General features: G+C 34.7%; 1 protein-coding gene across 4 annotated transcripts in view; it reads right to left on the reverse strand.

Moving 5' to 3' along the window:
- Window positions 1-16,927, reverse strand: part of FGF14 (fibroblast growth factor 14) — a 677,860-nt gene that overhangs the window by 145,175 nt on the left and 515,758 nt on the right. For all 4 annotated transcript variants that reach the window (XM_009248765.4, XM_054529201.2, XM_054529200.2 and 1 more), the window contains exons 2-3: window positions 11,044-11,154; window positions 4,628-4,731 (exon numbers count right to left, since the gene is read on the reverse strand). In XM_009248765.4, coding sequence (XP_009247040.1) covers window positions 4,628-4,731; window positions 11,044-11,154 — 215 coding nt within the window. The remainder of the gene's footprint in view (window positions 1-4,627; window positions 4,732-11,043; window positions 11,155-16,927) is intronic.

The raw sequence follows: 16,927 nt of genomic DNA on the forward strand, positions 1-16,927 counted from the left end.
ATGGAAACATGAGGTGGGTTGCTCAGACGCTTTTATGCCTTGGTGCCCTTGGAAAGCTAAGGACAGACAGAAACACAGCTCAGGACACATCAATAAGAGAAGCCTGCTGGCACAGAGGAGGGCAGGCAAAACCACCTTTGCAGAAGAGGTTCACTTGAAAATGCTCCTGAAAGATATGATATCAGAACACTACCTTATGTAGGGAGGATAAGAGTTTGATGACCTTGAAAATGCTTATTGAGGAATACATAGCATTTATCTTGCTTTCCTTATTAAAGAGCATTTCATATATACATATTTATCCTATATTGATAGGTAGGAGAGATGATGCCAGCCCACAGAGGTGACCAGTCCCTATTCCAGAAGTTCTGGGTTGTTGCATAAGTGAAGAAGTATGCCGGTCTGCTTTCAAACTTCTGTAAACTTCAGCTTAGTGGTAGAAAAGTTAGAAAATCCAAATATTTAGTTTCAGTGCCTGAGTAGTCCATTTACTGATTTTCACCAACTCTGTTACCATCACCTTGGTCTAATGTTATCACCATCTCCCCCAGATACCATTGCAGCAATGCTTGTTGTGTTATTGTCCACAGTTGAAATAGTAACTTTAGAATAACCAGCAGAAGTGAGGGAGGGTGACCCTTACAAACTGTTGATTCTTGGGCCTCCCATTAGACCCACTGAACTAAAATATCTAGATGGTGATCCAAGGAATCTGTACTTTTCTTGGCTTTCCAGGAGATTCGCATGAGCCCTAATATTTGCAAAACATGGTAACCGTGAATTTTCCTGGTTTATTTTTAAAATCAACATGAAAAGGGATTCTCTTTCTGTCCACTTATACAATCTGGTTAACAGACTCAGATGAGATGCTAATTTCAGGAGAACACTGGCACTTATGACCATGAAGATGCCTGCACCTAGAACATGGAAGCATTGATGGCACCAGGAGGAAAATAATATTCTCATAAATGCCAGCCTGTGATAAAATACCAATAATTAATCTTTATGCATTTTATGTAAAATTACCTTATCATTCAGAAAAATCAATCATACTAAAACCAGAATTCTAAACCCCACAATTAACTTGAAGGATTCAAGAGAAATCCTATAATCTGACAGAAGAGGGGACAGACTAGGAGAGATTAGGAAGTTTTAACACAGGTATTGGTTGTCAGATCCAGGACCCAGGTGTTCTGAATAAAGCCCAGAGATTTACTCATTGTATCATCAGTCTCTTTTCCGTCCTTCTTTTTCTCCTCCATCTTTCTTATGCCAGAAACATATTCTCACTTCAACTATCCTTTATCCCTGCCCTGATGATGAATGACATTTTCCTTTCATTACCAGTTTTTCCTTATTGTTTACAATTTACATTCCAAACCTTGGCTTTCTACAGAGGATTTTCTTAGTCTTTCGAAGTCACAGGTTTGGAAAACAAACAAGCAAACAAAAAAACTTGACTGCTTCTCTCAGCACTAGAAATAGTGATAAGTGGTTAAAGTACATTTTTGTTCATAAACGTCATTTTAAACTGTCTAATTTTTTGGCAGAATTATTACTCTGCCAGTTTCTATTCTGTGTCCTTGTAGCCCACACTGTACCTTCAATCAAATGGCTTGTATCTGACATTAAATCTCTTGTAGCACAATATCAAGTACCATATTGCAATCATTAGGACCACAAAAGAAATAACTATCGTCATATTGAAGAAAAGATTCCCCAGAGAACAGGCGCCTTTAGCATTGGAAATGGGAACTTACATCTCAGTCAAGTACCTTTTTTCTGTCTCCAGAAGGTGGAATTATCTGACACATTAAATATCTTATTTGGATAGCAAAGGACTATGAAAGTTACTTCCTGAAATAAAAATAGAGGAAGATACACCTCAAGTCAAATCACCGTTGTGATATTCTTTTACCAGAATTCAACTTAGATGACCTGAGTATTTTATTGACTACTTCTAAACCTATGGATCTTCAAAAACATCAATTCCATATTAGACACTAGTTTACACTGCACAAAAATTAAATTAACTTTTTAAAAAATTAGCATAAGCTTAAAATGGATGACTTCATTTCTCAGATTTAAATCTCCATTAACTTCTTTCTTTAAATCTGAGCTTGACTGGAGTTGTCATTTTTTCAAAAATTTACTCATCTTAGTTCAAAACTTCTTAGTTGGGTTAACAACATTTGTCATGGCTTTTAAAACTTAAAGCTTAAATGTTAAATGTAATAAATATAAAAAAATTTAATACCCATTATATAATATCAAACTTTTTCTCAACAAATTTTCTATTATTTTAATTTTAACTCAAAAATCTTTAAAGGAAACAGATTATGTTTGAAATTATACTTCTCAATAATTGCACTGAAATACAGTTTATTTCCTAGGTAACAATTCCCTAAAGTTTTTCATTACATCATAATGTGTTTATAACTTCTTGTTAGAAAAGGTGTCAGACCATATTATGAAAAAATGTCTGGCACATAAAAGCAGTAATAATAAAACAGTTAAAAATGTAAGCTAATGAGTCATACTAACTATGCTCCAATCTTTCCTATCTACCACCTGAGTGACTTTGGGCAGATTCTTAAACTCTCTGTATATCAGTGTCCTTATTTTAATAATATTTGGTTATAAAAGGTTATTGGGATAATTAAACGAGCTAACACAGGTAAAGTGCTTAGAACAGCACTAGGCAGAGTGGATTGTACAAATATCATCACTATTGTTATTGTATAGGTATAGCTATTATTATTTTTAGGATAATAATTGCTATATTGTGCTCTATATTACTATTTTAGTAGGCTCTCAGTAACAAATTATGGAATAAATACTTGAAGATAATTATTTGTACTGAAATATTTGAAGTTCAAATGTTTTTTGCATTGAAATAAACAGAGCAGTTTAATTAGGAGGTACTAATATAGATTCATAATCGCTTTTGGTTTTTATCTAAGTCCTCTTTCCAAAGACGGCTAAGGCGTACAGGGGCCTGGCCTAGGCAGAGGAGATCTCTTAGGGTAGGGGATGAGTGAACGGTGTCTCTTACCAGACTTTGGGTTCAGAACAAAGGATGGGAAGAGGAGAAAACCAACGTCTGTAAGTTAGAGAATAAAGCCACCAAAGGGGAGGCCTGGAAGCCAAGCAACTGGAGAATCAGAAGGAAGGAGAGGAGAGAACAACACACCCAGTAATAAGCCTGAAATTGTTCCTGGGACTCACCCTGGGCAAATGCTATTGCACGCAGTGACCCTCATGAGATCTGATTTCTGCATGCAGAAACCGTATTTAAAATGCAGGGGACTGGACTTGGCAGTTAACACATTTCTTGTTTCTATTCCTACTGCTTAGCCTGCACCAAGCATAATCAATACTTTTATTTTAGGCTAAGACACATACTCAAAATGATATACCCTACCTTTAAAAAAGAATGGCATACATTTACAACCACATGACAAAAAATAAATAAATAAAAAGCAACTCTCTCAGCAGCACAAAGATAAAACAAACATTTCAATTTCCCTGTCATCAACATATGTATCAGAGTACAGCAATGTGATACAATTATTAACAGAAAGATAGAACTAGAAGCTACAGTAGACACTGCATCTAATGATGTTTAGGCCCCTAAAATATTACTTGGGAAGAAGATAAAGAAACAAAAATAACAGAGCAAATTCCAAATCAACAAGATTGAGTTGTATCTGAAAATAAAGCATCTCTAGAAAGTGATCCTTTTTGTATTTAATTTTTTCTAAAGGGAGCATAGGGAATTCTAGCTTGATCTTGCTGGCAACATGCTGCATATTCATCTTGTGCTAGAGAACACAATTTGCATAATGTGGGACCCAGTTCTCTGTGTGGGAACACCCTTCAGGGAACTCAGAATAAGAAGAGCCAGCAGTTTTGAGCTCACCATGAAGGGAATCCACAGCTCAGACTTCATTTCCCTGTGATAGGATTTCCCAAATTGACTGAATAGAAAAAAGCACCTTTAAGTCTTTACTGCTTAAACCTGTGGCAGAAATGAATTCTAACTACATTATATGCATGAATACAGCATATCTGAGTGCAAATTAGTTGTAAATAGAAAATATTTCAGAAGAGGCCATATGGCTGGAAAAGTGCTCAGCTTCCAATAAATATTACCACAAAACACAGAGGCTTGCAAGAAATACACATTTCAATATTATAAGTAGTTATTTTTTCAGTAAAATACCCACACAATTTGAATTCTTACTTTAGAGAACACTCTCCTTTTACTTTTCTCTTTTTTTAGAATTCATATTGTTTCTTTTAAAAAAATTATAAGAAACCCTCTAAGATAAGTGCATTTCTAACTAGAAATACAAAAGATTAGATTCACGTGTATACTAGGTTATTTTTTAAAATATGGCAAAAGCACTATTTAAGACATAGTATTACACTTCCTTTAGATAAACTCATATTACTAAACACCGGTGAATAATAAATAAACAGCTTCTAAGCATTCTCACAAAGATCAAATACTAAGGCAAAAACTGGCAGAAACAACAGACACAGAACTTTCTTTTTGTTGTTGCTGCCATTGTTATTTTACATGCATTGAACGAACGGCCGAGATCTTTGGCGTCTTACTTACTGATGGGTAGAGGTAACCTTCTCCATTCATGGCTATATACAACCCTGTTTTCACTCCCTGGATGGCAACAACACGTAGTCCCACTGGTATGAGGTTGAAGAGCGCTGTGAAGATAAACATTGTCTACCATGAATGGCAGGAAGAAGCAGGGCATAGTGCAATTTTTTCTTTCTGATTTATTTTGTTTAAGAAACATCATCTTTGCCGATACTTTCTGAGAAATTCCAATTAAATAACTTTTATTTCGCTTTATAAGTAAGACGTTTCTGCTGTGGGTAAAACGAGTACTTCAGCTTCAACCTTTAAATGTTAGCAGTCTTGCTGACAGCATTCTGAAGAACTGATGCGACAATAAACAGAATCAAGCCTGTAATCATGCCTCTAGAAACATTGTCTCTGACACCATTAGATACCAAAAGAAATCAACTGTGAAGTCTCTCAAAGAGCAGAATTTTAAAAGTCCACAGAAGGTGTGATTTGTCATTGCAATGAGGTCAGGCCAGAAGTTAAACAGGTGATTCCAAAACTAAACGACTGTGGTAGAACCAATATGATATGCCAGCAAAGCCAGGAAAAGATGTGCACCTGCCAAGGAGCTAAATTTAGAAAGAACTAATCAAAACTGAATGGCATGCAAATGTCAGAGAGACTACTCATTTATGTTTCCATGTTTTGTTTCTTCTCTGTTGATAAAACGTTAAAAGCATTTTATATATTTTTGCGTAGTGCAGATAGCAACGTTATAACATTAAAAAAACTTAATATCCCTTTAATGTATTTCCATGGCAGTGTTACATGTTGAATGTTTAGTAGGTTTTCTAGCATCAGTCTTAGAGATAACTGCTTGATGATTTTGGAAATTTTATTATAGATACATTTGTAAGAGAACTATTAATTATTTACAGTGAGGTTATCTGCTGCTACTCAAGTCCTTCTTAACTAAGTCTAATTCTAAGCAGGACAGAACAGGAAATGAAAGTACTAAAATAATGATGTAAACATGTAAGTACAATATCCAAACTCAGGCTCTCAACTGTATTGCACAAAACCAAGTCATTTGAAAAATGTGGGCAATTTGGACTTCATTCCAAGGGTCTAAGTAGTACATAATTAAAAACAAACTTTACAAATTGTGTTACATTTAATTCTCAGGGACATGTTTCCTCCTAATAGGTTGAAGAAAATTACACCCTCTCTTCTGATTATTATATGCTACTGTTTTCAAGATCCCAAGATGTCTGTGTTACACAAATATAAAAGGAAAACTTCAGGCCAGAGCCATGAGTATTATCCCTGGAAAAATACTCAGGGGCATCTATGGTTAGTTGGATATTAGTTTCACTATGTAAACTAATATCAGATTTTCTACTATAGGATTTTAGGGGATTATGTTATTCTTATGAAAGAATTAGTTTTTTTCCTCATTCCCATTATTTAATATTAAATATAGATGTGGAGTTGTTGAGTACAGCTACCTGTGCTATTTGGCAACTCTCAGTATTCCTTCTTGGTGGGAGATGGCTATATTCCCTCTTGTTTAGAACACCTGAACTGTACCATCTCCCCTTACATCTTGAAAGAATGGGCACCAGAGAATAATTCCTGATTTATACACAAAATTTTGGAGGGAAAACCATAACCATATGACTGTCCACGCAAGGTACACTAACCTAATCAATTCAAACTTAATTGTTCTAACTTTCCTCTTCTAACTTTCACACACTCAGAATGATATTTGTAGGTGCCACATATTTTATATAGGCCAGGTAGTATAATTTTAGAAAACAAATAGATCATGAATTCACCAAAATGATGTGGTTATGGGAAACAGAAAAATTATATAAGATAGTTTAAAATGATCATACTGAAAAAATACTAGTGTTTTTCTCTTGTGTTTTGGCTGGGGCCTGAATTATAAAATACAAAGTATTGGCCGGGCATGGTAGCTCACTCCTGTAATCCCAGCACTTTGGGAAGCTGAGGCGGGTGGATCACCTGAGGTCAGGAGTTCGAGACCAGCCTGACCAACATGGTGAAACCTCGTCTCTACTAAAAATACAAAATTAGCCAGGCGTGGTGGGGCATGCCTGTAATCCCAGCTACTCAGGAGGCTGAGGCAGGAGAATCGCTTGAACCTGGGAGGTGGAGGTTGCAGTGAGCCTAGATCACACCACTGCACTTTAGCCTGGGCAATGAGCAAAACTCCATCTCAAAAATAAATAAATAAATAAAACAAGGTATTATAATTTACAGAATGATAGTGGAAAGTGAATGCTTATGTACACTAAAATGTGGAGAACCATTCAGAGCTGGCCATGATGGAACTGGTACTAGTTAAAACCACAGATACCCACATTAATTGAGATATAATTTTATTTCTCCACTCTGTTTCTTACATAATTATAAGGCAATGTCACAAAGCCTAGGGGAGTAAGAATAATGAAGATGTTTTCATGACTTTGTTCATTCATGGAACATTCTAGTTCTTCATATAACACTGATTTTCAACTCTGGCCACACATTAAAACTAGCTGTGTTCATAACATAGAATGGCCAGACTCAACCCCATACCTACTAAATCACAATCTTTGGAAACGGGTTTAGGACATGAGGAATTTTTTTGAAAAGCTCCTCAAATGACCCTAATATACAACTAAGGTGAGAATTGCCATCCTAAATCCTGTGGGGTGGTGGCCACTGAGTGATCGAAATATTTTACACATCAAGTTACCAGGTTGAGCATTTCTAAGGTGAGAGGGACTTTTGAGGTTTTAACATTGCCATAGTTAATAGTGTATTGATATCTGTAGAGTCCTATTCTGCTTGTAGTAGCTATTGTCTGTCAGTAGGAACAATGAAGTTTAAGAGCACAGAAAAAATCCATAGCATCCCCAAAAGCAAACTGGGGGAAAAGAAAACTCACCCACTAATAAAGTACCGCAGTTCATGGGGACGTTGACGTTTAGAATAATTTTAAATGAGAGTGGTAATGAGGTTACCTAGGTGCTCACTTCCTTTTGTGAAAGATCTTTCCATTATTATGGTAGTCAATAATAAGCAGTCGACTTGCTACAGTATTTTCTCCACCAGAACAATTTACCCATCATCCATGATTTTTGTGCTACTTTTCCTTCCCAGAGATCTACAGATATTAGACTGGAAACCCTTGGAGAACAGGGGCACCAACATTTGCCTACCAGTGAGTCTTTTTTCCCTCTTCTTAATTCATCTGAAATTTTTAACAAAGGCAGTTTAGCAGGATGGTTCTGTCTTTTTTTCATTCTAAATATCCATATTTAGTGTGGGAAATGTATTGAACTCAAATCATGAAGATACGAAAGTTCAAGTCCTCAATTTTGTTATTTAGTGACTTTTACAGTGCTATCTGGGTGAGTTTTAGGGGTTTTTTAAATTATTTTTCCTAGTTATGGATAACTAACCTATGGTTTGTATTCAGCGAGTCATAAAAAATGGAAACATGTTTATGAATGATTATTCATAATGTTTACGTTCAGTATGTTTATGAATGATTATTCATAAACATGTTTCCATTTTTTATAACTCCCTGAATACAAACCATGGGTTAGTTATTCCTAACTAGGAAACTATATGATTATTACATCACCTCCGTCCTCACAACAAAAGAGCTGTACTCTAAGTAGGACCTGACAGCCTTTCTAAAGCACATCCCTATTTTTAAAGAATTTTTCAGTGCTTACATTTTTCATAAGATTCATGAGACTATTGAAATGAACCATAGAAAAGAGAATGTCTTCAAATTCATCCCAAGAAACACCGTTTTGCAATTCACATAGGCCAGAGGACATAAAAATGAAGTTAATTAGTAATTTCCATTACTTTTATAAATCTGCTACGATTCTGCCAATTGTATTAAATTTTATAGTCATATAATTTGTAGAACCTTTAGAAGAGGGAACATTGATTTTACCCACTGTTTTTATTTATTTCTTTGGAAATGTTGAAATAGTAATAAAACTAAACTAACTGGCTTATAGTGTACTTGAAATGCAATATAATGTCTCAGAAAAGCTGTGGACCAGAACTTTGCATAGGAATTTGAGCCCCTCGAATGTGGGCATTATGATTTTCTTCTGATTTCCTTTTACAAAGGGGATCCTGTTTCATCTTTCTTCTCAGGACTATGTCTCACTAGCATTTAGAGTGTCAGAAGAAATTTCAAGATTCGTTCTGAGTTTTTGCTCCTTCTACTGCAGATACAGAAGAAAAAAAAACATACATTTACAGAACAGAAGGTGGAGTGTTTTTTAGTATCTCCGTTTTCCAGTTTAGGCTTTAAAATTATTCAGATAACCAGACCTGTATGTGTGCACATAATGAATCCGCACTTCCATATTTAGAAAGTGCTTATTCAATTCTGAAGCAGTATGCTTTTAAAAGGCAATGTCTAATAGACACTTCTCAAAATAATATTGATTCCTATCATTAAAGGTAACCAATTTGGTTGGCTCTACAAAAATTACACGAAGAAAAAGTGCTAGAGAAAAAACACATAAAACCTTTGTTTGAGTGAAGTTATTTTTCAAGTAGTCCAATAAAGCAATATGTTTATGAAGCTATGCTGTATGTCCTGTCTTGAAAACTTTTGTCATAAAATGGATGGCATCAGTCTTTAGTCTGATGAATCTTTCAGAGTATCATAGCTCACCTAGCGATCAGAGTTATGGGAAACTAGTTATCACGTTCTAACCCTCCCAGCCAAACAAAATCAGAGAACATTGAAGACATCAGAAATTATGAATCCCTAAACTTTGTGACCTACATAAACGTAACACATAAGAGAAAGGAAATGGTTTTTGTCAACAAATGGGTAAGGAGTTAAAGGGGAAAAGAAACTGAGCAGAGATACATGTATTAGCCTGAACCGTAAGAAACTGACATCTTTTGTTGGTCAAAGATCGTCAAGTACCAATAATCTCTGAAAGTCCAAACTAATAACAAAAGCTGCAAAAGTAAATGTTTGGCATAAAACGCCTCCTCTTTCTTCAGTAGCTGAATTGCTTTACCTTCTCTTTTCCTATACCAAAAAGGAAATAAAGTAAAAATAAGCCAATAAGCAAACATAAAAGGGAAAAATATAAAAATAAAAAAGAGTGATATGAGACACAAAGAGAGTAAACAGATTAGAAATTGACAAGGAGGACAATGTAGATAAACACAAAAATTAAAAAGGAATTGAAGAAAAAATAAAAAGTGAAGCAACACACAAAATATAAAAAGCGAACACAATGGCTGGAAAAATAATGATATTTCACATGGCAAAACCACATGTAAAAATAACCTATTTTGCATCACTAACTACTGTCAGAATCAGTGTTACTGGCAATTTGATCACCAGAATTTAAAAAAGGAAGTGCTGAATTTTAAATTGAGCTGATAAAAATAAGTAAAATAAAAATAAGAAAGGAAGTGCCTTCTGATTTGATTATGTGTATTATTCAAATCCTCACTTCTTTTCATGGAATGATGTTTATATGTGAAGAATAAGAGATACACTAATGAAAAAATTCATATCTATTGTTGATCCACCAATAATGTTTCCTATGATTAAATATTTCTAATATAAATAGTTTTGCTTTTCACTAGCTCCCCCAAACAGTAAAAAGTGTGCTTATTTTGGAACTAATATGCTAAATTAAAAATGAATCAGATGCCAATATAAACAGAAAATGGGAGAGCAAAACACAGACAGTTGAGTAAGGAGAGGCACCAGACGGAGAAATGTTATACATAAAGAAATAGGAAAAAGAACACAGACATTAATACAGTGGAAGATGTGTAGCTTTTTAATTAAAAATGATAACAGATGCAATTCTGTAAAGTATTTCTGTAAAGTAATTCTGTAAAGTAATGAATTTCAAAGCACACAACCTTCATGTTTTTTCTATAAGAAAGATTTTTTTTGTTAAATGCAAAGAATTTTAAATTATATTTCTATTATGTAAAAAAAAAAACAACAAAACTATTCCTTGTAGCTTTTGAGTTTCCACAGGGATAGTTAAGAACCTCAGAGCCTGATAAAATAATACATCCAAAGAAAACATGTAATTAATTTTTACCTAAATATACTAGTGTACTTACTTAACTCTTACAATAATAAGATTAAAAGTAACAGTAATTTTCTGGGTATGATAACTGTCTGAATAAAAAACAAAAATAGTAACATAATCATCTTTAAACCATAGGTTTCTTTGGTTGCTCCATTAATGTTTTCATCCACGTAGTTTAAATAAAATTGTAAATGGCATCCTAGTGTGTAACATTTGTAAAGATGAACCAACATGACCAAACATTTGCAAATGAATATTAAAAAGTCATTTAAGTAGCAGTGTATCTTCTACCAACTGTGTAACTGGTGGCCTGAGGTTGTCACTTACTGGAATTAGTGCTGTCATCCTTGGTTCCATCGAGAGCGCCATCGGGGTGCATTTGCAAGTAGTAGCCTTGCCTGCAATATAACCTGGTCACTATACCCTTGAGCTGGGGATCTGAAAGGCAAACATAGTTATCATAAGCCTCACAATGTGTCACCATAGTTTCCTTTATCTTTTCTGTTTCTCTTTCTTTTTTCAGAAGAGGACATTTTATACAAGTAGCATATTTTATTTTGTATCTCAGATTCTTCTGTGTTTTATCAAACCTGCAGTATTCTATTTATAGAAGGTAAAGGAAATGCAGTAGTAAGCCACAGAAACAGGCTGTTTTATAAAATTAGTATATGCATATTTAAATCATTAATTAAAACTATTAAACTAATTAAGCTGTCAGTTTAATTATTAGTTTAAACTATAAACAAATTAATATAAACAATATTATCATTCATGATGGCAGGACAAGAATTTTGCAAACTGGTGACTCTCAGAAGTTTTATTAAAGGGTTTTTTAATGGAGTTCTCCTTTTACTTAAGTTGACAAGTATTCCCCAAATTAAAAACAAACGAAACAAAAAATACCATATTTTAAAAACATTCATACTAACATTTGATACATATTCTTAGGAAAAGCCCCAATTTGGAGAACACCCTCGGATGTTCAAAGGGTCATTGTTACTTCCATGGAAGTATCTGTGCTACTTAGACATATTCACAGGAAAATGGAAAACTCTACTTGTGAGCTCAGGGGAAATACAGCAAACCCACGCATATGAGGTCAGCTCTGAGGCAATCAAATAGAGAAATTAGACAAATTAAACATATAAACTCATTAACTTGTATAACTAAAAAGGACAGTCAAGTTATACAATATGAAATCTGATTCTTTGTCAACGGGCATTGAGATAGAGGGCAGTGGAAGTTTATTTAAACAAAAAGGGAAATCATGCGGTAATAGATCCTCGTTTGATGATTCACTGAAAAGACATCCACTCTAGTAATCCAGTGCTTCACAAAGAGTCAGTTGTACCTTTGAAAACAAATATTTGCATGTGGTTTTGCAAAAGCCATCCCCATCTCAGGGAGAGATTGAATGTGGGACATCATAATCTTCACCATGGCAACTGGCATCTCTCCGCAACAGCTGAATGGGCCATGCTACTGCAATCCACTGTCAAAACAGTCGGACGTTACTGAGTAATGAAACCTGGCACCTTGTAATCAATAGAAAAATTGTGGTCTTGCAAATAGGTGAAGACATAAAAAATTTTTTGAGAGCTATACTTAAGCTCTTTATTAGTCCTGAAGAAATTACAAAGAATTTCAATATCTATTTCTATGCACATCATTTAAAATTGATCATTTGAGACATGACTCCATTGTACATAGATTTGCTTCATAGATGGTATAATATTGGAAAAATCCTTTTGGAAAATAATGCATGACCAGCAGAGCATCACAACATCAGTGTGACTAGCCATATTAGAATATGAAAGCTTTTAAAAGAGTAGGATTTTAAAAATAAATATCTAAGTGATTACTGGATTGTGTTACATATGTTCCTTATTCTGTAGTATATAACTTCTCAAATCACATAATTCTAAGATATGCACTAGTGGAAAAAAAAATACTATTGTGCCTTAGTCTGCCCATCACCTGGAAGACTTGACTAGGCTAAGTACTAAAGACTTCTTCCTTAGTTTTGCTGTATTTTATTTATGCTCTTCACTGAAAATACGTAGCATGGAAAAGAAGAGAACAAAAGCAAAAAGAGTAAAAAATGTGAATAAGAGAATTTTTTATTATTCTCTTGTCAAGAAAAAAATAATGAGAATATTAGTGATTGACAATTCTCTGTAAAACTTTTATGTTCTGACATCACTTATTCCTAAGCAATCTCCTATTTGAGCTACTATGTCTTCTGGAGTTGAATTAACTAGATCAGGCGAGGCAGTGAGAAGCCACCTACCCACCCACTCACACGCGCCCTCATGCTTACACAGAGAGACCCCTTTGGGATTATGCCTCATTTTGGGTGAGGGAGCACAAATAAAATGTAAAATTATGTTTTTCTCCTTTAATTTCAAGAAAATACAACCAAATTGATTTTTTTTAAAAAGTGAGAACGAAATTGATTTTGATTCATCTGGTTGCATATTGTTTGATGTTTTTCCTTTCTAGAAATCATAACGCCATTGATTTTATTCTTCTCAGGTGCCAGGCACTGTTAGAAGCACATTCTATTATTAACTCATTGGATCCTGACCATTACCTCACTTAATAGAAGCCCACTTGGAGGACGAAGAAATCGAGACACAGAGCAATTAAGTAGTAATAATGTGACAAAGGGCACATAACCAGTAGGTTAACAGCTGGAATCTGATCACTCGGCTCTGGACCCTGCCCACTTAATTGCTACCTGATGCAGCCTCTACAAGTGGAATAATTGAACTAAAATGTCTTCAACACTAAAAATAAAATGCAAATCAATCTGTTTAAAAAACCAAAACCAACTTGTATTTTGAAGATTAATTGCCACTGTGTCTAAACCCAAATCCTGCTAGCCAGAGCTGAATTTGTGATTACAAAGCAGTAACACAAAGGTTGGAAAGGATCAAAGATCTTGAAAAACCTCTTCTCGGATCCATCCCACTTTTCCATTGGCCACATTTCCAATACCTCTCTGCTCCATTAAAACCTTACCAAAATTGCTAGTTCAGTACCATAAGTTTAAAATAAATGGGTTGCTCAATTCCTTTTGATGCATCTTCAGTGTCTCTTGCTCTTTTTCTTTTTTTCTATTCTCACTGCCAGCCCCTCATTACCTCTCTTAGGTGGTCTTCCCACCTGCAGTTTTCCTTTTCAAATCCTTCATATCTGGAAATATGCAGTGACTCTTCACCGTCCACTGAGTTATGTATGCAGCTTACCTCAGTAAGGCTCTATCTTATCTGATGGCTCTGCTCACTATAGCCCTTATCTATCCCCTGCAAGTAGCCTCACCTGGGTCACTGTGGGTTACCTACAAATATTCCATAATTTCCCACATCTATCCTGTTCCCTTAACCTTATCTGTCTCAAATATGGCCACCTGCATTAAAATGCCCCTTTGCACATCTGCGTAGGCATGCACCCACACTCACACAACTTTGCACGCTGCCTCTTTTTCCTCCTCCCCACTCTGGTTCTACTAACATGTCCATTTCCTCAAGAGCACTTTCCTGAGATCTCAGATGGCATCAAATTCTTCCTTTGGACAATTTTATGGTAATTTTATGGTATCATAGGTGAAAGTGTAGCAATTTATGTGTTCCTGGTTAAGTAGATTTATAAGTTATATTATCTAGTTTAACTAAAGTTAGAATAGTTTAGGGGGGAAAATCCCATAGAGATAATAAGGATTAGAGATGATACTAATAAAATAAGCAAAAATAAACACAAAACAAATAACAAAGATGAGATTTTTCTCTTACATGGATTTTGTGGTTAAAAACAAGTATAGAAACTAGTAACAAAAACAAATGATGATCTATTGAAATCTAACGTGAAATTAGCCAAAGGAGTTTGAAAATGTAAAGACAATCTGAAATATAGTTACCATGGTAAAAAATGAAACCTCATCCTAAATGCACATAATACCTTCAGATATAAAAGTGTGAAAATATTACATGTGTGAGACAAACATGTATTAACGTACATGCTCATTTTTTTCAATACACTGATAGAATAAGAAGGCTTGTGTGATATTTTTTTCTAGTAAACATTAAATATAAGGCCTACAAGAACAAGTATTTTTGTTTTAAATACTGATGTATCCCAAAGTCTTACAATACAGATTCCCAATGTATAATACAAAAATAAATATCTAAAGTCCTACACCTATATTTTAGCTAGCCATGCAAAAATGCAAAATACTTTTTAATTCATAAAATTATTAGTTCTTTATTATCTTCTAAAACATTTGTGTTCAGAATACCTACTCTGCTTAAGAAAATATAAAAACTTAGGATCTCTTCTTTGCCTGTCTTAATTCCCCTTTTCCTCCAGTTTTGTCTTTTATTTTCTATTTAGTGTGCCTGATAATTTTACTAAAAACGTTTTGAAGATACTCCTTGCACAAAACTCTGTGCTAACTATGATCTGTGATATTAATTAAAATAGAAATAATGAAAACTAATGTGCATACATACCAAGAAAAAAAGATGTTTCATAATATATTACCCTCAACACTCAGAACTCACAGAAATGCAAATCAGTCCGACTGCCTTCAGATTCAGGGAAAAAATACACAACATTTTTAGTTAAAACACTCATTCTCTTAGAAGTGGGTTCAATTAAATCAAACACCATCATAAATGGTTTTCATGCAATGGGAAGACTGGCGAAAGAAGAATCAGGATAACCAATCAAATGGTGTACTTATTTTAAATTACGATTTAAATGGAAAAATGTACACTATGACATATGTTTTTCCGTAGCAAACACATTAATGTATATACATCATACAAACTATGTTTATATACACATAAATCTCAGTACTAATTGGTTATCGGTGTAGGTTCTTAAACGTAGGTTCTCTTCTATTAGCTATGGAAAAAATCACACGTTTTTATACGGTTAAAACAACTTTTGTAATATACGTTTTTGCAGAAAAAAAAATGTGGCAGATCTAATTAGATTTTGGCACTCCCAGTAGCAGAAAATAGTATTTGAATAATTTGCTCAAAGATATGTATTATCATATAATCCAACCACAAATAAACTGTGTCCAGGAACTTTTCCAAAGGACTGAGAAAATAAAGGTGGGATAGGGACACTAAGGAAAATGATAGATAAAATTAAAGGCATGTGAAAATTTGCTATCTCTGTTTATCCCTTAAGATTACATTCAATTTCCTTTATGGATTGACCCAATGCTACCTCGCGAACCCCTTCCCTCTAGGAACCTGGTTCCAGTTACTTCAGAGTGATTACCCAACTCAGGGTCCCATTCCAATGTACTATTACGTGTGTTAAATTTTAACACTTTTCCCACAGGCTAGAATAGCTCTCCACCACTTCTCTGCCTATCAGAATCCTATGTCTGCAGGCAATAGAGATAGTATCTGGCATTAAAAAGAAACAGGCCAGGCAAAGTGGCTCAGGCCTGTAATTCCAACACTTTGGGAGGCTGAGGTGGGCAGATCACCTGAGTTCAGGAGTTGGAGACCAGCCTGACCAACATGGAGAAACTCCATCTCTACTAAAAATACAAAATTAGCTGGGCATGGTGGCACGCGCCTGTGATCCCAGCTACTCTGGAGGCTGAGGCATGAGAATCGCTTGAACCCGGGAGGCAGAGATTGTGGTGAGCTGAGCGCACCATTGCACTCTAGCCTGGGCAACAAGAGCAAAACTCCATCTGAAAAACAAACTAACAACAATAAAAATAAACAAATGAAAAACCCAAACAGCTCTTGCCCTCAAAGAGTTTGCTGTTTATTGAGGAGAGGAAAGAAACTATAATATGGCTTTATATCAGTTAGCCATGTGTTAAGTTAGAGGGCTTGCTTGTCTTTCTGCTCTGCAAATAAATGATAAATCCCTTGATAATTTGCATATTACTCAAAATAACCTATGATGGTGCTTGCCACAGAACAGGTGCTCAACTAGTATTTATTGAACTGAATTCACTTTCTGTTTTGTTTTTTAAAGTATCTATATATCTATAAATAGTTTTTGAGGCAAAATGCATTTTTTTTGTATTGTATTTAAGAGTTGGAGAAAAGCATGCTTGAGCTAAAGATAAATGTGGGTTTTGAAATGGAAACACAAATAATTTTAAGCTTTTTCCCCAAAAACTATTATAGCTAAAACATTTCCTCTAAGTAAAGTATATTAAGAGAATGAC

This window comes from Pongo abelii, chromosome 14 (assembly GCF_028885655.2).
Source record: "Pongo abelii isolate AG06213 chromosome 14, NHGRI_mPonAbe1-v2.0_pri, whole genome shotgun sequence".
In the NCBI taxonomy this organism is placed as follows: Eukaryota; Metazoa; Chordata; class Mammalia; order Primates; family Hominidae; genus Pongo; species Pongo abelii.